Raw genomic sequence first — 26,176 nt, 5'->3', positions numbered from 1 at the left:
CAAACAGCATGCAGCAGCAGCATCTTCTTCTGATCTCTATACACACGGACCCACCTGAGCTTGCTGGTTAACAACAGCCTCCTGTTACTAGTAGCCTTTTTTTTTTTTTATTTTTAACTCAGTCATTTTGATGCTTGAAAAGATATGTAGCTAAATGGAGACAATCAATCTCTGATTTGGGCTAATGTCTGGGTGCCTTAAAAGCACAAGAAGATGGCTAGCAAAGAGGATATTGTGGTTAGTTGATGGACAAGATACATGCAGCAGTGCTATGCTGAGCTTCAGACTGGTGCTTTTCAATGTAAATATATAAATATACGTATATCTGATTTGATGTAAAGAAATGCTGAGCACACACAATTCCTTGTGACTTCAGTTGTGATTCAGTAACTTTGAAAAGTAGCTGCTTTATGGAACTATGTACATCTCTACACAGATGATGGGGAGAAGAGCCAAGTGATAGGTTGTTAAATGTCCTGAATTTTAGTCTCATAGCATGGTTCAAATTTACTTAATTAAAAGCACCTTCTATTAAAAAAAAATACAGATCATGTTTAAACTTTCGTAGTTTTCTTTTAGAATAAGTATGGAAACAAAAAAACATGGTAGCATGTCTCATGATCCCACTCTTAACAGAATAATTTGAGTCACTGCAAAAAAACATTAATAACGGTTTAGATATCATTAGAAGTCATAATTGAAAGCGTTGATCCTTCAAGGCTTTGAGTTTACTGGCTTAGTGTCTACCAAGTCAAATATCTATTTCTCTGGGGTTCAGCCTTGGGTAGCTTTGTTTGCTGTTATCTTCTGTGTGATACAAACTGAGCGTGCTTAGGACCAAGCACATATGGAGAGGGGAGACAATACATTTTTGGTAAGCGTGGATGAAGAAGCCATTGGTATCATAGTAAGGCTCTAAAATATTTCCATGCAAAGATACAAACTTTAGCCAGATTTTTTTTTCTTTTGTAAGAAAGACATTAAATGTCATGTCTCAATGAATAGTGACATTTAATAACTCTCCAATAATACCTGTGAGTATATGTACGTCTAGCACAAAGAGAGTTTGATACATGATTTCTTTCATTCCCAGTATTTCAGTAAGAGGGATGAAATGACAATATACAAAATGATAACATATTTTTAGTGTAGGTTTTGGGGAAAAAAAAAGTAAAACGTATAGCATGTGGATTTGAAGATTAAAATATCTTCTTTTTGACAGTGGACTAGCCAAATGCACATTTCTGTATCAGTTTTTTTAACCAAAAACCAGTCAGTTATTTAACCAGATTTTTGGTACTTTTGGTTTGAGATGCTCACTGTATTTGCAGTCTCTGACCAGATCAGGACACAGGTGGTTGAAAAGGGGAGGATGAAAAACAATGCTCTGGCATGTTAAATACCTTTTTATAAGTTGCTGCCTATTTCTGGTGGTGCCTAAGGGTTCTTTGGATTTTCTTTGTTTTTTTAAAGGTAGCTCTCAGTAGATCCTTATGCTAAAAAAGTCTGACAGTTTATCACCAACATACCTTCATAAAGCATCCCTTTGAAATAAAACTGTAATTTTGCAATGTAAGCATCATTAATAATACAACTGAGGGAGAAGGTTGGGGGGAAGAGAAGACTTCTTAAAAACAAAACAAAACAACCAGAAGCTTATATTTCTTTCCCCCAACAGAGAGGTGCTTTCTGCTCAGTGTGGTTGCACAGCCAGTTTGTTGCTGTTGTTTGTTAGGGTGGCAAGCTTTTTGATATTCAGGCCACCCTGAATACCAAAACTGACAGCCCTCCTGACAGTGGTGAAAACATCCGTTAGCAACTGGAAACTCCCCCCACGCTGTGGCCTACACATATGGGTCTTTGCAGTTTTGCCAGATATCAAATTATCAACGTGGGAAGAGAAGAATGAAGAACTCTGAGGGGTAGCAACCTCCTTATATTAAATGTAATATTATAAAAATAATAGTGATTGAGAAAGAAATAATAGCTGGTGACACTTGCCATTTTAACAACTCTGCCTTGAAATACACTACATTGTTGGTAACTAAGGCCTTCCAGCGTGTTCCTCTTTTGGTATTTGTTGCATCAGAAGGAGAACAACACCTTCTGTGGTGGCAGAGTCTACATGCTCATAAATTTATTGTATTGAAGAATTTCAAGTGTCATAAAAACTAAGCCAAGTACATAACATTTTCCTAGTAATCACGTGATTACTGAAAGGGGTAGGTTCAGCTTGCTATTTAAGTCTGTAAGTAACCTATTCTATACCATTTCTTAAAGCCAGGAGGAAACAAAGGCATTACAAACTGGAGACTGGTGAGATCAGGCACTTCGTGTTTATCATGCAAATCCAAAGGGAGGACATTGGCCCCAAAATGCTCTTGGGAAGTTCTTTTGGTACTGGAAATCTCCCCAGTGCAGAAAAAGCTCTACAGAAGCCTCTGCCTGTGCTAGCTGCCTCCTTATATGTAGGAGACAGTATGGATGAGCAGCTGATGCTGGCTGTTTGTCCTCTGCATGGCAAAGAGAAGGCTGAACTGGAGAATTGAATGCTGGACAGATTCTGACTGTGGCATTAAGACATGACTTTTAAATCTCAAAAATCAATTGCGCCTTCCTCTGGGTTAGAGTCGGAACAGAATCTTAAACTGCTTTTATCATGAAGTGTTGAAAAACACTCAAAATGACATTGAAGTATCATGATTTTGGCTCTATTATGTATTTTATTTTAAATCCTTAAAATTCATAGTACCTTCTAATCTTGATAAAGTAGACTAATTTTCCAGTTGCTTTGTTCAGTATGGAGTATCTCCAAATGGATTTTAAGCAGCTCTTTTTCAATTTGAGTAATTTTGTTACAAGCTAATAGACAATATGTAAGTGTACTGACTTATAATGTTAACATATTTGTTTCAGAGTTGCTATCAACATTAAAAAGCACAAAACTAAATCTGGTTGCTAAAATAAGGTATGCGATATGCCATGTAGTGCTGTGATTCCAAACAGTCATGCATATTTATTATTTACTTCCAAGTCATAGCACTATTACTGGTAGATATATCAGGGCTTTAGCCACAATTTTTATTGTGTCATGTACTAGACAACATTTTGTGAGACTAAGATGTATTGATCCAAAGCCAGGAATGCCAGCAGGGAAAAAGCCTGATCTAGAACATTACTGTTTTAATTATATCACAGTTTAGGATAGTTTAATGTTGTTTAGATTATTTTAAGTGTGAACAAGTAAATGATGCAATACAATTCAATGTTTGTAGAGGAAGCTTAATGGGTGAGATTTTCAAATCAAATCTAGCTTCTCCCACTTTTTTTTCAGCTCAGCTCAGTACAAGCACATGGCTGGGTGTTGAAAACCTGAGTGCCTGCATCTCATCTGAAAAGAGAGGCCAACCTTTATGTGGCTTTGTAATGGAACAGCAACTTGTTTTAGCAGCAACCAGTGTGTCACGGATAAAGTGATGAGAATGAATGCAGTGGTTCCTTCTCAAACACCCATCGTACCTGTAGCTGCTGAATGTGTGATACTAACACTCTGCCAGAGCAGGGAAAGGTCACCTTCCCCCTCATAGCCCCTGGCTACGTCAATGTCCTCATACAGATACAATGTGTTATTTTATAACCTTTAGCTTTTTTATGCAATTTATGACTTCTGGATGTTAGGGTGAGCTGCAGAATTCAGCCATCGCTATCTTTGCAGCAAAGAGTGGGAATGAGGTGTTGAAAGATGTGACTGCCTTTTTTGTAGGTCACCTCAGTGTAACAGTGAAGATGATGGTGGCAATGAGAGGGAGCGGGTCTGCTGCTCTGTGCTTTCCTGTGCTGCAGTGCACTTCCACTAGATTTTATGCAGTGCTATGCCTACCTCATCAGTAACACCATCCTGTTTCCAGCTTTGCAGTGTAGTTTGTGAAAGATTTTATTTTGGGGATTTTTCTGGGGGGTGGGAGGTTGTTTGTGGTTCTTTGGCTCTTCAAGTATTTTGGTATTTTGTGTCTTGCTCAAAACCAGAGGCAAGTGGCAAACCACACTGTTGTCTGTAAAGGATAACAGCATTATGACTGGATAAGCTGAGAGGAAAGGTATATTTTTTTTCTCAGTGATAATTGCAAAGTTGCCATTAGGTGTTGGGATATATTGATTTATTTATTCTTTCTACCTTTAGCTTGTCATGTGTCATTAGGCAAACTGCTTAACCAATTTCAGTATTGCCATCTGCAAAACAAAATAAGGTTAATATAGGTCATTACTGTAAAGCCCTGGAGTGTAATGCACGGTACACGTTTTTGAATAAGTATAAATGAAAATCTCAGTAAAGAAGCATGAAATTTAACAAGCAGAAAACAATATAGGGATTCCTTAAGTTTCCATGTGGTCCCAGTAGTTGCTCTTGGGAAAATGTCCTGCTGCTTCTTCTTTGGAGAGGACAAGGAATGACTGTGCAGTGGTGCACAACTGCCTGCACTGCTCCTGCACCTGTGCCATATTCCAGCCAGGCAATATGGGAGGGAACTGGGAGCATCTTTTTCATATGTTTTAGTGTAGTTTGAAGCCAAAGCCAAGAGCCACCACTGACGAGAATCCCAGCTGTGGCCTTTGAGATTGGAGCATGTCACATGTCAGTTAATTATTTTTCCCTTTCACCGTGTACAGTAGGAATTGGAATGGAAGAAATGTTCTAAAAACAACAGAAGTTGTTTTTATATATATCAGAGTGACAGAAGGTGGTGTGGATCTTTCTTTTGAACCTTCTCGAGAAACACATTTTCAATGAACACACAAGAAACTAATACTAATTAAGTAATAGTATCCTATGGAGACCTGTGGTAGACACTATAATAGTGCATTAGCAAGCTATGCATAATTCAGCAATGCTGAATTCTTTCAGAGATCATCTACAGGGAATTTTGCATAAGTATGGACTTAATAATTTGTCCCTTTGTGTGTGTGCGTAAGTGTTCCTAAGGGCATCATTTGGCCTGCAGATCGCCTATTACCAGAGATGGTGTACAAGAAAAGAAGCATCCATTTCTAGTCTTGAAAACGAAGCTGAGATGATAGGATGGGTCATTATAAAGGTTGTCTTATTTGTAAACAGACATTAAACGTGGAGCTCCATGGTGCAATTTTTTTTTCCTCATACAGGTACTTCTCAGAAAAGAATTGGAAAAAAGAAAAAGTTCACAAAATACCAAGTTATAAGCCAGGAATTTCAAAAATGGTAGCTTGACACCAGCATATGAAAACATGTATAGGTACCTAAATAAGTGGTCTGGCAGTGTAGCCATGTGTGATGGAGTTCAAGCTACTCAGTGAGCTACTGCTCAAGTGAGTTGTCACGGATGTGTATTCTCTTCTCCTCAATAGCAAAGTTAAGCTGGAAGGAAATGTCTTTCATATTGCAACTGGAGTTGTAGGACATGTAGGGGGACTATTACAATGCCTCAGCTAACAAGAATTAGCTACTTCATTAGCCTTTTGTATCTTGCCCTGCCTCTCATTTTCAGTGAGTTGATAGCCTGGTAGCCCCTAGTCGGGGTAACCACGTGTGAATCTTAAGACCCCTATTTTAGGTACTCATACAAATAAAAAGATGGGTTGCTCATGCAACTTTATGCATATTTGATAATGTATTATTTTATCATTGCTACTTTTCCAGTACAAACAGCAGGGGCTTATGCAGGTGCCCTCAACAGCATGACTCTCTGCCGGTACTACTAGAAGTCTTGTGGGCATGTGTTCACCCTGTGCTGCTATATATTGGTTTATCTGAGTTGCAGCAACCAAGATACATTTCTGCTCATTGCAAGTATGTACAAGGTAGTATGGCATAATTGTCCCTCTGCAAGCGCCTGTCTCTGAACTATTGTTTAGAACTGCCAGACGTATCTTTGCTCTTCATTAAGAGTAAGGCAACAACACAGAGTCAGTAGTTATCAGGAGATAATCATTCCCCAAGGGCATTTGAAGCACTTCACAACCAAAAGGTTGTGATTACTCCACGATTGCTATACTGCTTATTATTGCTTATTGCTTAATTATGGAACCATAATTCGTTTCCTGGATGCTCTAATCTAAATAACATTCTCTGGTTTTCGTGCTGTGCTTCATTTTTACGTGGACTGGGAAGCTTTGTGGTGTTCTGAGATGACAGAGGGAATAACAATGGGTTAGGCCAGTTGTGCCAGCTCTATTCTGGCCTTCAGGAGACCAGGACGTTCAATTCCTACCCTGCCAAATGCTTGCCGAGAAGCCTTGGGTAACTCGCTCCTTTTCTGTATGCCTCAGCACTACACTCAGGTACAACATTAAATAGGGCCATATAAGTATCTAGGATAGATAAATTTAATGGGCTTCATCTTAATCTCTAGGTGTGGATTCACACAACAAGCTATGAAGGCACAGCTTTTAATTTAGCATGTGCAAATTCAACTGGCTTGTTTTAAATGGCCTTTGGTTGAGTGCAGTGGCTGAAATGCGTGTGAAGGATGAGAGAGCAAAGGAAGAGGGGTTTAGTATCTTAAAAAAATACTCCAGCTCATGTCACAACACATGTGACCACAACCCAAGTGGCCTGGCTCTCAACTGTGCAGAGAACTTGGTTTCTATGTACAGACTGGCAATGGTCACATTTCTTCTGGTTTATACAGATTTCTGTCTCCAATTACATGAAAGCAACGTTTGCTGGGCCTTGGTGCTGTAAAGCATTCCATGCAGGTGGGTTACTGGGTTTGCAGCAAGCCAAGGTGAAACAGGCATCTAATGCTGCTGTGTTTCAAAGGGCTTTGATGTCTGAACTCTTTAGTGATTCAATGAGTCGTGCCTGACTCACTGCCTTGTAAGGTAGTACGTTACTGTGGTCACACGCTGGAAAAGAGTAAAAAGTGTGGCCTTTTCCAGGCTCACTGGTCTACAAGTCTACACTGATAAACTCATTTTTTAAGTTTGACTTAATTTTTCGGTGAATGAAGTAACATACCCTAAGGAAGAGGAAAGTGACCCAGGATGTATTTTAATATCACCCTTGATATTTGCATGTACACATTCATAGGAAGATGAGAAGATGCATGATAAATTTTGGTTTCTAAATCATCACCTAAATTTCCAGATGATACTCCTGCTGAACTTCGTTCCTTAAACTTGTTTTTGAAAACATGAGTAAGAAATAGAATTGATGAAACACTTTTTATTATTACAAGGCTGGCATAAATTCTACTTAATGAGCTGCTTTTTATGGCTGTAGTTGATTTTTAAATCCCCCTTTTCATTACTGAAATCTACACGCTAATAATACGTACATTGTGGTGCTCTCTGTTAGCGTGCATCTTCCGAGTTCTGTGAGAGGCTGCCTGGAGTCCTGCAAGGAAGCTCTTGTATCATAAATAGAATTTGTTCGGGAAATAAAAATGTATTGTTTTCATTGTTAGAGGATGCTACTAAATTGGCTGTATGTTTGTCTAATAATCACATCTAAAGCTGATTATTCTGGTAATAGCCTTAAGATATTATTTAAAAATAAATATATAAATGCACTACTTTTGTACTAATACTAGTTTTTAATCTCTTCTTGTTTCTATGAAGTCTGAATGAGATTTTCAAAATTGAATAATAATTTGATCCGTTAATCTTTTGAAGCTAGTAATTTTATTTTCCCCTCTTTGCAGTCTCTGAGGCTTGCAAATGAATAGAGCTTCATTACTGGAGTCTGCATTTAATAACCATTATCCATTATCTTGTAATTAAGACTCCCTGTAACGAATCATGAGGACAATGCAAAAATACATAGTACATTTCTTTAATGAACTGGAAAATGTTCATCTTGTTCTATTTAGTAATGAGTTGCTGAATAGTCGTTAAATCCACTGGAGAATAGAGCTAGATGGATTTTGAAGACTATCTTGAGTTTGTGGTTAATCTATTAGAATTAAAATTTCATCTTCTATTTTTATCAACAGCTGATTAGAAGTCATTCTGTTTGACCAAATTGATTAGAAGACCATATACAAGGGCAGCTGTTGTTTAATGAAAGTTTTTAATGAAACTGTACCATAGAGACTTGTAATTATAAGACTTATAAAAGCTTTGACTTACCTTATACTAGAAAAAATGAAAAGTATCGCGCTGAAGGACTTTAAGTGCTACATTTTAAAAGGGAAATTAAAAATATAATTTGGCATTGTTAAAGTTTCACTTCCACTATTATTTGTTTTAACATGACTATCAGATGTCCACACTGTCTCTCTGAAAGGGAGTAGCTCTGAAATATATAATTCAACTATCTCTCATATGTGCTCAGTTCTTTGTAAAGCTCAATCAACTCTTAATTGCCTCTTTTTCAAACTGCAACTTTGCTGGAGTTAGAACTTGTTTCCTGAGTAGTTGCTTCTGTTTCGAATGGGAAATGTCATAGGGTGGTGCAACTTAAAACACCAATGCCTAGGTGGGAAGCCTACAGAAAGAGCCATGGTCTTAGAGGAGGCAATGTTAGTGATACAGTTCAATTATATTTAAACTACAGGACACTGAAGCATGCCTGGCTTTGTCTCAACTTCCCAACAGGTTCAAACCTAGCTGTGTGCCAGCCTTCATCAGAAAGACAGGTGTCTGGAGCATGCCGCAGCACACCGTCAAAAACGTAGTCTAGGCAACTCCTTACTTTCAGCCAGTAGTGAAAGTTCCCTTTCTTACTCTAGGGGATGTCACAGAGGCATCATCATTCAAATAAGAGACAAAGTGGACCCTAAGCCAAATCTGAAGTGGAAGCAGATGCAGTTCCAATTGACTTAAGTGGATGATGCACTACTACACTGTGTTTGAATTAGCCCTCTTCTCCTCCCGATTACTTTTGATAATTAATGATCCCACAGTACACCTTTTCTAAGTAGGTTCCCAGGAGTGAAGTATGCCCTAATGCAATTAAAGAAGTTTTGTCATTGTGTTCTGTCAGTGCAGGATCATACACTGCAAGGCATTTGTTGTTGTTGTTGTTGTTCTTAGTTTCTTAGCTTTTCATAATACTGTGCTCCTGGATTCATTTTAAGTCACTGAAACAGCAAGAATGTACAAGAACACTTCACAACTGTTCAGGAGAGACAGTGAGGAATATTGTATAAAAATGAGAAAACATAAAAATTAAGCCAAGGCTAACTCTCCTTCTTTAAATAAGAGTTTTTGACCTTGTTACTGTATTATATCAGGCAATGGCTTTAAGTATAGTAATTTGCAATGTTACAATCATAAAATACAAATGAAAGGACTTTTTCCCCTATTTACAGTATTACACATCTGGTTTCATAAACACACATGGGATTTCTTTCCTTCCACTTTAAACAGCTGCAGGAGATATGATACTAGACTGTCAAATATGAGACTAAATGGATGCAAACTGAAATTACAAATCTGATGGAAATTGTTTTTATTCAGAAAGATCCTTGTGGAAGTATTAAAATGTTAGTTTATATGCAACATTTGTTTAGAGGAAATCATTTTCTTTATTGTGGTTAATCTGATATCTTTCTTTTTTGTGTGTGTAGCAGATGTAACACGTGTATATACTGAATGTGCATACGGGAACATATACTATATTGGACTGTCCTGAAGAGATTGTTAGTGCGATAGCTAGAGCAAAGGATTAAAAGCTGAGGTGTTCATTTAGACCCTGGGAAGTCTGAGTTGCTCAGAAACCGGATGGGTAACTCACCTTCCTGTTCCAGCCTCAGCTGGTGCAAGGTTAATATCGACACCACAGGGACGTGTAAAGGGATGCTTCATAATTGCTGTGAAGGATGAGGACATCCTTGGAGGGCATGAACTACATATGTGCACAGTGGCTTATTCTAAAACTATCATGCACCTTTTTACTTCCTTTAAGGTTCTGATTTTATAAAGACATCTACAGGAAAGGAAGTGGAAAATGCAACCCTTCCAGTCGGAGTAGTCATGATGCGAGCCATTAAAGAATTCTACTGGCAAACCGGCAACAAGGTACATTCTTGTGACCTTTCTAAAGATAGACCAAACAGGTTTACTCAGAAGAAAGTAAGACTGGAACGCTTTCAAAATGCAGAATATATAAATTTGCATATGTTATCTTCCATGGCTATAGAGCAGTAGGTAATGGGAAGTGGGACTTCTCTCATGTATTCCTCTTTCCATTTGCTAATAATTAAAAAAACAAAAGTCCCAAACCAAAAGACACCTTTGCCTTCCCTCCCTTGATTAAATGTCAGTTAATTCCCTAAAAGCTCACGCAGTCTTGATACATCCTGTGTTGCATTTGGTTTTGAGTTCTGTTTCACCATTTAAGATATTTAAATCGTCATCTCCATAAATCTCAAGCTGACAGTGATTGGCATGCTCCTATAAACCTCATTGGAGCTATACAAATGTATAGCCACCAAGAGTCCATTCAGTGTACACAGCTCTATATTCTGGCTTTGTTCTGGCAACCCAAAGAGTAAATTTTGATCTTTTCTTTTCTTGGAAGCCAGAGAGGCTTTCCAAAGGAACAAGAAGGCAGATCCAGTTGGATCCTGTTGTCTGAGGTGGAGGGAGAGCAGGACAGCAGCTGAGAGAGCGTTACACCATTTATCCCTCAGGTTACTGTCAAGGGAGGTCAGTGGCAGTGAGGAGCAGGGAGAAAAGAGGAGGTTCTCCTGGAAGGCTTAAGACAGTTCTTGCCTCCCATATCCTGGGGACAAGTGATGTCGCCAGTTAGATCTGGTGCAGATGTACAGCAGTAGGCTTTGTTGTCTCCTGAGGCCTCGGGGAAGGCGACTGTATTTTTAGCTAAGACCCTCTCCCCACTTCTGGGTCACTTTCTGTCCTCTCCAGCTTACCCTTCTGCCCCTTCTGCAGATGGCATTTCGAGGTGTAATGTTAGGACATGGGATGACCAGTGGGATAGAGGGATAGCTCTGAGATAGCTTCAGGGGCTGTTGGATCTTGAGGGACCAGGTGACAGCAGGATAGATGTGTGTCCCTCTCCTCTCTGTAGATGTCTAGATGAGGCCGGCTTGGATCCTTGGGCTGTCTTCACCCCTACCTTCCCCAGTCTGCATCTCTCTCTGACATGGAACAACTCCAGCATCTTGGATAGTCTTGCTTCTTCAGGAGCATCATTGCTGCCAACCTGAGGCAGATCCCTTGAGCCAGGTGACTCGCCTCGGCACAGGTGCTGCATACAGGAGCTGTGGTTGGCTCTGCCGCATCTGCAGAGTGTTGTACATATAATAATTGGATATAAATATTGAATTCACCTTTTGCTTTAAAAGGGTGTATTCATGGTATAAAATATGTTATTAAGAATGAGTGCTTATGTCTGTGTATGTCAGAGAATTAGATGTAAACTGACTTCATGTGCTTTATTAACTGAAGACAATATTATCAGTGACAAGAGATTTCTAAATGGTATCTTTAACAAACTAATTTTGCTGCTGTAGGAATGCTTTCTAGCAAGGCGTTGGCTGGGAAAAACAGGTTAATACAGAAATTAAACTTCTTCGAGGAAAGGAACAAGTTGCAGAGTAACATTTATTGAATGATAAGCTGCGGTGGTGATATGAAAAGTGTGCAATATAATGGGAAATAATCTTTTCCTGTCATTATTGAAGGACATACATAAATTGGTTTTTCTGTTGGGAAAACCCCCAATCCAGAAAAACTTATTACTTTTAATAATATAAGGTGAAGAGAAAATTCTTGAGGAGATGAACTTATTAAGCAAAATAATGAAATACTGTGAAACAGCAGGGAAGTGGTAGCTGGACTTTATACCACTCTTGAATTAAATAACCCCCCTTCCTTTTTGCGTTTTTATGGCAGTCAGATGCCCCATTTGGAAAGATGGTAAATGGGGGGAGAAGACAGGCTTTTCTTTGTCAGCTTTTTTTTTTTTTTTTTTTTTTTTCCCCAAAGAAAAGAGCTTTCAGAATTTGCAAAAAAGGGAAAGGAATTTTGCTTGGTGCTTTAATTGCCTTATTAACTGTATTTTACTTGTTTTTCCCACAGATTACCTCAAAGAGCTGTAATATTTCTAGGAAGAAATCTAAATTTGAATTTGATTAGGATTTCTCTTCCTGAGGGAAAACACAGTCCCGCTATTTTAATTTATTGTCTAGAAGATGTTTTTCCAGTTGCTGTGGTTTAAATTCCTTTTGGAAATCTAATGTTAACAGATGTATGCATACATTTATGCATGCATCCATCCATCCACAAAAACACAGTCTTTGTGTTTTGGATTTATCAAGCCTTTCCTGTTATAGTTCTTTATAATCTTATTGGAAATATGCTGTTATCACAATGCTTCAGTGTTAGAGAAGGATTTATTCTATGTGTGTTTGTCCTGAAATTCCTATAAAAAATGCCAAACATATTTAAAATGACAGATACTTTTTGATTCTACTATCATATCTATAAGGTACAAAGAAGTCATCGATGCATTGAGGTTTTAGGAATGTATATACAGTAACCAGAACAATAATTCTTACAGAAGGAGGCTAAAGTGAAGGACTACCCAAAGTAAAGATGTGAGGGAGAGGAAAATGTAGAAAGCATCACTATGTGCTACTGTATATATGCAGATTTTCTTCTTTAATGAAGAAACACTTTTTTTCCAATTCTTATTTTTCATGAATTTAAAAGAAACTGCTGCTTGCCAACATTTGAGCTAATGCAAGCAATAAAATTTTTGACCAGGCTTTTGGTAACTGTGCATCACAAGCTCTGTCTTAGAATGAGATGTGTATAGATGGCACTTAACCAAGATTGGCATTAGGGGTGCACATCTGGTCACCTCAGTGTTGGTTCATGGGTTCATGGATTTCAAGGCATGCTCTACCTTAAAGATAGGTTTTTCATACATGGCAGTTCACCTGTCCAAGTATGACACTTCTCTCATGTAGTGTCTGAAAGCTTAGCCATTGTGTGGTGGGAGAGAAGTTTTGCAGTTCCTGTAAAACAATTTCAATTTCTGGTAAAGACAGACATAATTTAAAATTTGAAATTTGGAAAATTTTAGTGAAAATGCTCCAAATAAGTTTGAATTTACAGCCCAATCATGTGTAACTGTGGCACACAGGCTTTTTATAAAGTACAGATCTCTCCTGCTGCTCTTCACACAAGTCAGCTGCATCACATTCCTGATTTCAGTATTGTTGGTGTTACACTACTGCATGTATATTTGGTGTGATTTATTTGAATTAGATTACAACACAGGCAGTAGGTGATATGCAGATATCCCTGGCTCTGCCTACATTGCTTGTCCTAGTATGTGTTATGGGCAAAGTTCTCTCAAACCCAGCTCCTGAGAAAGTGTAGAGGTGTCAAAAGTATTACTCCCTGCCTTGCTTCCCTTCAGGGCAAAAGTTCTGTCTTTCACAGTGAGGACTGAGGCCTGATGACTCTCAGCACTACTCCAGACCTAACGCTGTTTGCAGTCAGATACTTACCGAACAGAATGTGCTATATACACCACAGGCACATTTAGACTGCTGGTGTACAAATGCTGATTGCTCTTCTGGGGCTGTGATGAATGAAAATGTATATTGCATTTCTTTTTTTCTTTATAAAGGTTGGATTTAAACCTGCTGGGGGTATTCGGACAGCAAAAGAAGCTATTACTTGGCTTATGCTGGTGAAGGACGAACTGGGAGTGGAGTGGCTAAAGCCAGAGCTCTTTCGCCTGGGTGCTAGTAGTTTGTTGGAAGATATTGAGAAACAGGTTAGTTGCTAACAATTTTCAGACTGTGGAAGAGAAAGTGTTATCTTTCTAAATGTGCCAGCTTACTGTTTTTGCAGAATATACTTTTTGATGCTGTTTAGAAGGTAACAGAACATACATCTAATGCATTATTAATGACAAGTTCACTTCCAGCCCAGTATTGTTTTAAATTTGGCCTGTCATTGCCAGCTCCTGGGAATCTGGTATTCTGGGCAGCGGACAATTGTCTGGGCCGGTCTCACAATGCGGTAGGCAAAGGAGCTCAGTTTGTACATATGTAGAGTCTTTTAAGAATACATGGTAGTGCACTCCCCTGCACTTCTGTCTGTTGCCAGTTCAGCTGGCTCTCAGAATACTGTACGGACCCTTTGTGTCACTGTCACAACTGTTCACAGTGTATTTCCGTGCTGTGAAGAAAGTCACGTCTCATTCTGCATATGGTACTGCTGATAGAGAAGTTTTAACATATTGATTATTTCCTGGGGAAGAAAAAGCAATTGTTTCCTACAAAGCCTCATTTTTGTAATTGCTTTTATTTTTGTTCAGGCAGATCACTGTGTTTCCTGGCAGACAAATAGTGTAGTTCCCAGTAGTTCAGTGACAATGTGTAGTTCCCAGTAGGAAGAAAGATTCTGACCTATCTGCCCTGTGACCTGCCTCACTGTAGTAGGGGATCTACCCCAAAGAATACAACGTAATTGAAATGGCATAGCTTCATAGGACGGACTATACCATTAGGGCTGCTGAACTTCACTGTCATGCTCATTAAGCCCAGGAGATGAGGTGACAGTAGCTCTAACCAAGAAAATGGTTTGGGAGCCCTTGTGCTGTTGCTGCTGGTGGGAGAACAGAGCTGTGTAAAGAGGCTGAAGGAGAAAAAAACTTAAGTCCTCTGCCCATATTTTTTCTAGCAACTGAAATGCTGACATGTCTTAAGAAAAATATAACAGCTGAAGGATGCTGGGTGAATATTTGTGAGACTTTTGAAACCCACAGGTTCCCTCTTGCTTTGAGGATAATACTGGCTTCCTTCACTGCCAGCCTGTCTCTGCCTCTCACTTGACCTAAAATCATGTCCCTGGTTAAGCAGTGTGAGCTTTTGTGTTGCCACTGCCATCACTGCTGGGTCTTACAAGACAGCCACTGTATGTGACACAGCTTGTTCTGATTTCTTAAGGGTGGCATCCTTTTGTCTGCCAGGGATTGCACGAAGACCCCAATCATGACCAAAGCTCTGCTATACTCTGCCATCTAAAAACATGTATCATAAAATGTGCCATTCATTATATTCACTAAAAGAAATATATAAAAAAGCAAAACACAGAAAATGGAGAAACCTCCTGCCCTAAGGCAGTACAGTAAAGAAAATGAAATGAACCATATAAAAGCATAAACAATTTTGAATACTTTGAATATTAGAAATAATACTAAAATCATCAAAATCAGATTACAGTGAGAGTAAAGCATTGTCTCCTACTTGTCTGTTTTTGAAAGCTTATTTAAAAACAGGAGTTTTTACTTTTTTTTCCAAGGAAGGCAACAAGAGCCCTTAGTTCAGATCCTATAAACAAGTATATGAAGGTATACTACATCATATTTTATGAACACACGCACACAAATAAATATCCGTCATCTTCATCTGACATGCCTTTAATTTATTACTTCTATGGCACTTGGAAATTTATAGTCATGTGTAATTCCATCATGAATTTTCTTTCTTCTTGCAGATTTTCCACCATGTGACTGGCTCTTATGCACTTCAGCATGACCTGGCAATGGCTTAAATGCAAAATCAACTCAGGATTATTTTTTAAAAGAGGTCTTTAAAAAAAACAGCATTCAGAAGTCTTCTGACAAGCGAGTGCGTTTGATAGAATTAAAGGCCTAATTCTCCCTTCTTCATATTTTATAGTATTTAAAAATATGCTCAAGTCTGCTGGTTGTACTTGATCCAAAAGTAGAAAAAATGGTAATTCAGAAACAGCTAAATAGTTAATACTTACAGATTTGCAAAGTTAATCTTGCAAAGTCTTCCTCAGACCAGCCTGAAAAGCTTATTAATGGCAACACTGAAATACTATGAAAAAGATTTAGGTGGCCTGGTAACACTTTGCAGTCTCAGAATATGAAATATCTAACTAATGTTTCAGATTGCTAATTAAGAGCTACAGATCTTGGAACAGCTTTCCATTCACCTCTGCCTAAATCTTCTGCACAGATATGTGGCACTATTAATTGTTATGTTGATTCAATTTCAAGCATTGTAACCTGAGAAAATGAAACTTGGTTATTTCTTTCTTTTATAAAATCTTGGTAGCAAAAACCTTTTTCTTTTATTTTTTATTCTTTCCCCCCAAACCTGGGCACAGACATCCATATTTAGACCCTTGAATAAAGGTGGCTTGATTTCTAGAACAGCTGAGTATCCACAGTTGCTCCTGAAGTTAATGGGAGCTCTGGGTGATCAGAACAACTGAAAATCAAGCAGCCTCTATATAGGTGCCTAACTATGCATTCAGGGGCCTATTTTTAGGCATTTCACTCTTAAAAATTTTAGTCTAACTTGCTTAGAAGCTCCCATTCCTGTCTCCTGTCATTTTTAAACACATTCATGCAAATCTTTGCATTTTAATGTAGGGGGGTTTGACTGTCAGTTTGCAGGTGTCACTGCTATGCTGTCTGAACTTCAACTTTGCCATTCTGAAAGCATTTCTTTAATTTAAAAGAATTGTGGCCTATGCAGGGTTTACAGCTTTAATGAAAGAATACTTTTCTCAGAGCACATTAAGAGTAATGCCTAAATTATCAACACCTTTTGAATATCAGACTGGAGCTAGTAGATTCATTACTTCAGAGCTGCATTCTCCTCACTAACCAGAGTTGTACTAAAAACTTAATTATCTTATCATATCTAGTCTCACTGACTTAAGTAGGTCTCATCAGGGAAGTAAGAGGAGGATTTTGCTGTAAATCAAGCTACGAGGTACATTTATTACAAAGAGATCTTGACTTCATAAAGATAATAACTCAGTTATTTATCTGGTTAAACCACCTGAGTCACTACTGCTCTATAAAACACATTGGACAGATAGGAAAACTGAGCAGGAAGAAAGAACAGAGAAGCAACATATACAGAAATCATAATCCTATATGCCGTGCTTAGTACTAAAAATAGGCCTTCATTTCCCAGTAAGTAGTTCACCCAAGGATCTCAAGCTTTTTCTGGTTTAGGTCTCAACACAGCACATGAGGGCTCAGTAGACTGAGCTGTGGCTGTTTTCACGTTTGTTTTCAGGGGAAGTTGCCTTCCTTTGCCACGGGATTTGCCTTCTGGTCTCACCAAAAGTTTCTGGAAGGAAAAAGTCCAGTCCCTGTTTGCATGTTTAAAGTAAAACTCTGCTGCTGAAATTCCAGTAATGTGGAGTCTGTTGTACAAAGTCACCTCCCATCAGCTGCCTGCCAGACCTGCCCTCTGTCATGCCCTCCCAGCCATGTCACAGGGATTTTGCTGCTGTTCAGTTCCAGTCATGTCAATGTTTACACTGTACTTCAATGCTTCTGTCATAGAAAGAGTCACCTCACTTGCAAAGTTCACTTTTTTTTGTGGTTGATTGTCCTTTAGACATTTAGTGTTAACATAGAAACTATTCTGTAGATATGATTTGGTTTCTAGAGGAAGGACTCTAATGTTTCTTAAAATTGAGGAAGGTCCAACCATGCCTCCTATTTAATGTGAGTACCTGTGGATACATCCTCCCATTTTTCATGGGACCTATGAGTTGATTAGCAAAATTGATAGCAGAATTTGTATTTTTGTTGATGCACCCCTTTGCCTACCTTTCCCTATCTGTTTGATGTGCACATGGACTCTTGCTGTAGGTTTGCTTCAGTGGGAAGAGGTTCATTCTGCACATGGAAAGGTCTGGCTTTCTGAAAATCTGATAGTCGCTTCCTTTTTTGTTACAAATACAACAATTTAAAATACTGCGCAGCTTTAAGCCATCCAGTGTTTTGGAAGAAACTGGATTCCTAGTAAAATTGTTCAAGCATCTTTTGTGTTGAAACCTGTGATATTTTTTCTCTTTTTTGGGGGGGGGGAGGGGGAGGAAGGGAGAGGAGGGAAGTAGCAGAATCTGTAAGCATATTCTAATAAAGATGATTCTGATTTGGGGTGGTTTTTATTTGCTTGTTTGTTTGTTTTTTGTTCTTTTTTGTTTTGTTTTGTTTTGTTTTCCTGAGGAATAAGTAGATGACTCAGCATTACAAAGTCCAGCAGCACAAGTCCAAGGTCCACCCAGGAGGCAGAGGCAGGGCTGGAGACTGGCACTCCTGCAACATACCTGACGGCTGTGCCTGTCCGAGTGTGGCTCCTGAGCCCATGGGTGCATGGGTGGAGAGAGTCTGGGCAGGGCCATGGGAGTGTTGGTGCTCATTCTAGCGCTGGCCCCATGAGAGAGATGCTCACGTCGGAGGCTGGCAGCAGGACATATGCCTGCACCCACAGGGATCTGGAAGTGCTCTCCGTGTGGTCTTCTGGGCTTGTGCTTGTAATGCTGCCCTTTGCCCTGACCAGCTCTGCCACTGCTGTCGCTTCCGTCTTTCCCATCGTGGCTGCCTGTTTGCTGCTATTTATTTCCCTTTGTCAAAGAAGAATTGAGACTTTATCTGGACTACTGCAGCTGGCTGTATCTGCTGCACAAAGCATGTGAAAGGTGGTGGGGACCTGAAATCAGTAACCAGGGAGGGGGCAGTGCACCATGGCTGAATAGACTTTGAGAAAAGTTCAGATTTAGCACTCTGCTTCAGGCCATTAGAAAAAGAACAGGCAATTATGCACTCCCATCTAAATATATTTCAGAGTATAACATATGTTTTGTGCGAGTCAGTCTAGTATACTAATTATTTTTATAACATTTATTCATTTAGGTTTTTAAATAGCTTCATTTTGTTAACTACTTCACAAAGAAGAGAATAAATTTGAGAAGAAAGTCAAGTAGAAACTGCAAATCTAGAATATTCTGCATCAACTTATTTACAAGAAGAGGGAATTGGGAAAAAGGGTAAGCTTTTTTCTTGTTTGTAGGAAACAAAGATATTAAATAGTAATTATATGTGAAGCATGCATATCAGCTGGGGCAAGTAATACTTTGATATCTTTATTTCATTGGTAGTATAAGTTCATTCTTTCATTTCCTTTCTGAAGCAGAGAACATACATTATATACTTCAGCACATGCTACTGAGACAGAAAAAGCTGATTTACTTTTAATTTTATTTTGCTCAGTTGGAACTTTGGCTCCCTGCCTCCTCTGGGGGAAAAAAAATAGAAACAGCAACTTTTATCCAAAGTGTGCTTTTGCTGAAATTACCAGTGCTGACATCTGGATGATATATAAAGTGTGCAGTAGGAGTAGAGGGAGGGAATTGCTTTTAATTAGATGCAACCTACCCAGGAGAAAACGATGGGGAAATGTCCATCTGGTCAGTTCTTATTTAATAGGGCAACCAAGGATAAAAGTATTTATAATATGCAAAGACATCATAACTGAAATTACTAATTGACCATTTTTATTAGAATCCTAGAGAGCCTGAACTGTAAGTTGAGGGGCGGTAAGACTTAGAAAGAAAGAAAGAAGCATCAAAAAAGGTTACAGTCCTTGCACATCCTTAAAAGGAAGAGTAAGTAAGTGATGGGTGACCATCAGGCTCCATCCAACTATATTGTGGAGACCCTTCATAATATTCTGTACAGGTTACAGCTCCTTCACTTTCTGTGAGACCTACAATAACAACAGAGCAACAGAAACTGTGACACAGTTATTGTAATATCCTTTAATACAATTTAACATCGATACAAGGAGTGCCCACAAGATGCTCTAACCATTCCTATTGTGTCTAGTAGTTTTAAGTGGCTCTGGTTTGAGCACTAGGGACATCTTGTGGATTGCTAATTCTTGGAAATTGCAGAAATATGGTCTTCTGGAAGCAGAGCTTTCTTGAAGCATAACGGTTTTAGATCTCCTGGTTCATAGGGAACATTTGAAAACACTGAACTGAAAAGCATCAGTTTGGAACTACTTCCTTAAACAAAATGAAAACAAAGGACTTTTAATGGATGTTAACAACCCAAGGAAGTGATACTGAAATTTATTACACTTGTTTTTGTAAGTCTTGCTTTCTCTGTGGGAGAACTAGACAAAGGAGCTTTTCAGGCTCTGCTAGTAGAAGTGTCATTTCTCTACAGTACGGTGTTGTATAAAGCCAAACCCACAAATGAATGATGCTTTGCCCAGAAAATTGGGAAAGCTTGATAAGCTCAATTTTCCATTTCACTTAATAGCATGAGATCTGTTTGAATGCAAAGACTTACGTGAGTTATCTCCTATTTACTAGTTGGAACCATCAAACAAATGAGCAAACCAACAAACCAAGTTAATTCCCATGTCTCAGCGAAGGTCAGGGCCAAGGCTGGGTTGGTTATCCCACAGTTTACGGCTTGCTGTTGCTGTCGCAGCCCAGAGAGCAGATGCGCTGCAGGAGGTGTCTGACAAGACACACTGCTGTGCCTGCCAGCTGGATAAGCCAGCCTAAGGTGTTACTGACTGAGAAGATGCCCCAAGGGTCACCAGCCTGGCTGCAGGACTGGGAGGTGCTAAATCTGTCTATAGCAATTACTGGTCCATCGAGAATACTTTTTTGCCCCTAATGCTCAGAGCTAGGCAACCAGCTTCTGAGGAGAAGCTGGAGAACTTACATTCTCCATCATTTAATTTAATCACACATAAGTTGATTAAGGATGTTACCTTCATTTCCAAGGGAAATGAAACATTTGGTGTCACATCACAACTCTGGCTAAAGGCTGCCACATCTCAGCATTGGCTGCTTTCTGCAGCGTTCAGCAGTCTTGGGCTTTCTTCAAAGCACAGGCATCATCTGAGGCAGAGTGGGGTTTCTTGCTCTCATGTACTGAAAGGCCTGAGCAAAACTAGAACAAAGTGTGACTATCTGGGCTCTGAACAAGAAAGGCTTTGTGTTCTAGTTAGCACAAATCTGTCCAATTCCAAAAAACGTGAATGCCATCGCCCCATCTGGTAGCGACTGTAACAAGGCCTCTGGGAGGGCAGTGACAGCAAGATGTAGACAAAGGGAAAACGGGTGAAAAGAGAAGTCACAAGTAAGAGAGATCATTGCTACCACTGTTACTGCTTCACGGAAGTATAATCTTTTGTGATCTCTTTGGAACAGGAGGTAAATAATAAAACACAAGGGAGGGAAAAAATTAAAATAAATGTAGTGTATGAGTGCATGTTAAAACAGATGTCAGATTAAAAATAACTGAAAAGGAAATTCTACTGTAGGGGAAAAACTGCTTTTTCCTTCAACATTTTATATTCCACCTTCATTAGGCGGAAAGTGAAAGAGCTGTAAAGGAAAAGGGGAACTTTTGTTGTTTCCCTCTGAACATAAAGAGAAGCCTAATGTGAGTGCAGGGGGGATGTTTGGTGGTACACAGTGCTTGAGCAATTCTCAGGGTGAAGCCCAGAAGCAGCAGGGATGTTACACAGATGCAAGGCATGTGCTGAGCTCTGGGACTTCGAGCTTTAATCTGCAGTGCTGCATATCCAGGTAGTTTCTTCCTCTTCATCCTCCTTTCAGTCCCTTCAGGGTTGGCAAGTCCTCTAATGTTTTAAAAAAACAAACCTTACAATCTGGTAGGATCACATTATCCAGTAATGCCCTTCTAACTATAGATCTAGGCACCAGGGACTTTGTTCTGGTTTCTTCAACCCTTTTAGACAAGCTGTTTCAGTGTTTGATGACAGCAGAGCAGGGAACATCTACACAAACATTTTTCCCCATGTGGCTGCCAGACCACACTGGTCCTTGCAGATAGCAAGTATCCATGAAAATACAAGTGCCACCCTGTAAAACAGTGCCATACCAAGTCTCCTCTGCTAGTCGTGCTTTATAAGGGCTCCTTGAAGTTTGTGGTCTGAAAATTGACCTGGCCTATACCTGTTTAAAGCTCAAGAAGCTTTAAATAAACACCTTGAAGATGTGCTGAAACTGGACTGGGAGCCACTATATTTCTTGGCATGCTAGCATGGGTAGTTTGTCTTGTTCAGATTTGCTAATGAAACAAGGATAATCTTTAGATGGTTTGCTCCTTTATTCCTTAGCGTGGGATGGAGGTTTGAAAAGGGGGGGAAAAAAAAGCCCTGCAAGCTATGACTAATGCCTCAGCTTGCAGGAAGAGTCTCTTGACTATTCAGAAATTACAGATATCTTTGGCTACCATTTCAATATGAGCCTCCAACATACTTGAACAATTCAGTGGCATCCAGAGAGGGCATATTCCTACAGTGTTTGAGAAAAATATCATTACTTTTCCCTACCATTATCTTGTACAAATTCCCACAACTCCTATTTCTTTCAGACACTTAAGCTAATGAGGAGGCAGCTGAGACAGAAGTAGAAGGCATCCTAAAAGGTATCCCCAGCAGACTGAAGGCAGAGCTGTTTTCCCAATTTCCAAAATTTTGGGGAAATTTGTCCTGAAAATGCCAGGAAAGGTCCCAAAACAGAGCCCCCCGATGAGAAATGCTGATGAGCAGGAACAGCATGTCTTTACAGAGACCTAACCTGAAACAACTCCACCCAGCCAGTCGGGGTTTAACAGGTACATCAGCAATACACGAGAGTCCTCTGCTTGCTGAATGTCTTGTATTGGACTGCAATCAGATCAGATTGTATTAGTGAGTTGTAGAAAGCATTCAGAGAGGATTGCTAGGTTTCTCAGGCTGCTCACTGGATATGGTGACTGTGTCACCTCTGCCCACAGCCTCAGTGAGACTGTCTCTCTGAGACACCTGGAGAAATGTCCCCAGTAGCAGGACTTCCCCTGAGCAGGCCATGGGCGATGGCACTGAGGCCTCCAGGAGGTTTCACCAGTGCTCTTTCTGCTGATCTCTGAAGTTCCTCGCCCACCCCTGCAACTCACTGAAAACACATTACCTTCTGCTCAGAGTGATAAACAAATGAACAAAAGTCACCTCACCTACAAGAAAATATCCCTCCACTCCTAAATGAACGTGTGTTTTCGAAGTTGTCTCCTCCAGGGCAGATTTCTTTGTTAAGCATTAATTCTGTTTCATTTTCCTGAGCATCTCTGCCATTTCCTCCATTAGAGGGCTGTAGAGCAGTGTGTTACAAGTGCTTTAGAACACGAACAGATTTAAACCTGTATACGTACTTTGGGCCTAATTTCCTGCTGTACTGCTCTCCTGAACTCAATGGGGTGTAAAACTGGTGCAACACAGAGAACAAAAATGTACAGCTCCTTAGAACACCTCAGTGATCTGGGTTTTGCTGACAACACTCAGAAAGTCAGAGAAGCTAAGGCAGATTTTTAGACACGTGTGTGACAGGTGAGGCAGATGAGTAAGTTAATTGCTGCTAGGATGTTTGATGTAATTCATCAAACATGCCGCAATTGGTCAATAGGGTATGTTTTCAGAAAAGGGTGGTGAAGTGCATGAGCAAAACACAAGCAGAGCTTTGAATCCTTAGAAACTACACGTATTATAGGCAGAGGCTACGCTAAGAATCATAAACGTTATTTGTATGGACTGCAGTTTTCTAGGTAGATTATCTTCCTCAGCTGAACTTTCTTCTAAAAAAAAAGAATAAAAAAAAAAGCTGAATCAAAAAATAAAGCTGAATAAAAAAGTGGAGTGGTTTGGGGGTTTGCAGCCCACACCTAGAAATTTTGATGATTTCACACTGTTAAATTCCCACGCTTCAGAACATGAACCATGGCAAAGGGGAGAAGGGCCCCTGTCCTCACCACCTGCCTTCTGCTGCGTTTGTAGAGTATGTGGTGCTAACAGGAGCAATGCGGTGTGGAAGCAGCAAAACTTATATGGCAGCCAAAAGCTAGACTAGAGGGAGAAAAAGACATTGGCACAGTAAGTCAGGTGCAGGTTAGAGATAATGGGAAATAAAGGAAACAGTGAGTGCAAGTGTAAGCAGGGAAAGCAGAACGAGAGACATGGGGGAAAGATGCCTCGGAAGATGAGAAATGAGAAGTGGCAACTGAACGAGAGTGAGGTAATCCAGGCAAGAAGATGGAGAGTGAGCCCATCACGATGCCTTGTCAGGAAAGGAGCAATACTGAGACCAAAATAAAATGGTTCACAGACCTAATCTGTCTGTGAATTTCATTTTAGGAATGGCTGGAGAAGCAACAGACAGAACAAATAACAGCGTTGTCACTGAAAACAACATTTACAGAGGTTTGAGATACAGTGGCATGGGCAACCTTCGTGCTAGTGTTTTGTAACATTGAAATGCTTTGTCTTCGAAAACTTAATATTTCTTCTGTGTTGCTTGTTGTGCGTTATGTAAATTTAATTCATCTGAGCAATTAACTCATTGAGGCAGGGATTGATTTTTTGTTCTGTTTTTCCACATCACTTGCTGCAATTTTGTGGTTTGTGACTAGTGCCCTTACATGTCACACGATTGTAAATAGGAAATAGTATGCTGATGGAGGATAAAAGCTATATGTGAACTCTAACAGTGGAGGAGAATGTTTTGATACAAAACACTGGGATAATACCAGGTGCACCATGCAAAAATAACAACCAGAAAATGTTGAGTGAGTACCAACGAATCTTCATATAAGTAGTTAGGCAAGGCTGTTGGGCAGCCCACTAAGGAAATAGCAGAAGCCCCTTGGCTGGGTCCTGGCTAAACAGGAAACAACTATGTTCAGAAGATGCAAGCCTGTACAGGGATGCAGGCAGAGTGGATGGTCTAATGGGTCCACTCTGTCTCTAACTTCTGAGATTCTGCGCAGCCTTCCCCAAAAGCCAGCATGAAGAAGCATGTCAAAAGATGCAATACATATTCATGGACATTTCTCGAGCTGAGAACTATGAAAAGAAATCAAGTAGTTCTCATCCATGAGCTGAAATTGAGAGTACACTCTAATCCAAAAGGATACCAGCTCACAGAGTGGTGTATGAAAATCTTATAAAGCTCTGCATCACTCCATAAATAATTTTCAAACAAGAAGCTTTTTGTTTCAGTGATGGCAATACTAAAAAGAATGGCAAATAGCCATGAAAAAAGGCTGAAACAGTGCACCCTATACTGATGATAGTTTTAATCACCATCAGAGTTACACATACAATTATCAGTCATTTATTAAAAACGCAAATGATCATTGCAGAGGTTTAGATTAATGCAGGCTGAAGCCTGGTGTTGTGCCAATGGTGTGCCACGTGATGGGCAGACCATGGAATAAACATTCTAGCATGTCAGTGTGCTATAAATCCTACAAATGAAAGAAATTAAAAAGCCAGGAGCAATTTTGAAAATGATTTGTGATTGGAGGTGCACTTAGGAATGCTTTTATTGTCACAGGAACATCTCCTTTCACATCCTTAAGGTGACAGAACCACTCTGCTTTGCTCCAAGTTTCTTGGGACAGCCTGTGACTGCACGCGGTGTGGAGGCGAGCACCGGGGAAACACACTGAGTGCTGGTGCGTATACGTGCACTTAGTAGTGTGCGGCTGGTTGTGAGGATTAGCTTTGCACAGCCCGAGGGTGACAGAACAGCAAATTGGTTCTGACATTTTAAGTATGCGAAAAGACACCAGTTGTGTTTTTTTTTTCCTTCTTTTACAGCTATACCATAACCATTCTCCGAAGTGCACATATAAACATTTTATAACATAGATTTAGAATAACACTTGAAAAATAACCTGAAGACTAGTTCTTAAGCAAAAGGTATTCTTATCAAAATAGCAGTCTCTTGCAAGTCAACCCTTTACTTCATATGCAAAAGATGCAGTACTTAGTGTATTTCTAGTATAAACATTACTAAAAGTTTTATTAATATATCATTTTAGTTTTAATACAGTTACATTGACTTAAACAAAAAATGAATTCACTTTAACTGAGAGGCAAAAGATTTTGGTTTGCAGGCATTGAGCTGCCTATGCAAAGAATGGCAGTGGTATTGTTAGTGACAGAGGCAAGCTACAAAGCAGCAGCTGAAACCTCGTTGGTCCCACTGCATCCCCACCTCTATCAGGGTCTGCGCTGCCTCCTCCCTGCCAGATGCCACAAGTGGACCGAAAGTGCGGGGCACAACATATGGGGATGTGGGGTGCCTCCTCACCCTCTGGGGACACATCACTGTGGATTTGAGGGGAAGGGTATGGTGTTAAAGCTTTGAGGGATTACTTATAGAAGGCCTTTCTTGAATTTCTTAGTGCTTAATTTTGTAAGAATCTTGCATTGTAGTTCCTCTGTTGTGTTGCTGATGTGGACCCTGGATATATAGTTCACTGATTGCCAGTTAATTACATGTCATTAATGAATCAATAAACTGCTTTGATCCTGATTTACTTTAAACTATATGAATTGAG

The 26,176-nt window shown here is 39.7% G+C and overlaps 1 protein-coding gene across 1 annotated transcript in view; it reads left to right on the top strand.

The window, feature by feature from the left end:
• The window catches only part of DERA (deoxyribose-phosphate aldolase), a 55,288-nt gene extending 37,530 nt beyond the window's left edge, over positions 1-17,758 (top strand). The window contains exons 7-9 of the mRNA XM_084306390.1: positions 9,887-9,999; positions 13,586-13,735; positions 15,463-17,758. Coding sequence (XP_084162516.1) covers positions 9,887-9,999; positions 13,586-13,735; positions 15,463-15,519 — 320 coding nt within the window. The 3' untranslated portion in view covers positions 15,520-17,758. The remainder of the gene's footprint in view (positions 1-9,886; positions 10,000-13,585; positions 13,736-15,462) is intronic.
• Positions 17,759-26,176: the final 8,418 nt, after the last annotated feature.

The sequence above is a fragment of the Netta rufina genome, assembly GCF_964035555.1.
Source record: "Netta rufina genome assembly, chromosome: 1".
Lineage (NCBI taxonomy): Eukaryota > Metazoa > Chordata > Aves > Anseriformes > Anatidae > Netta > Netta rufina.
This window is presented reverse-complemented; position numbering and strand designations above follow the sequence as displayed.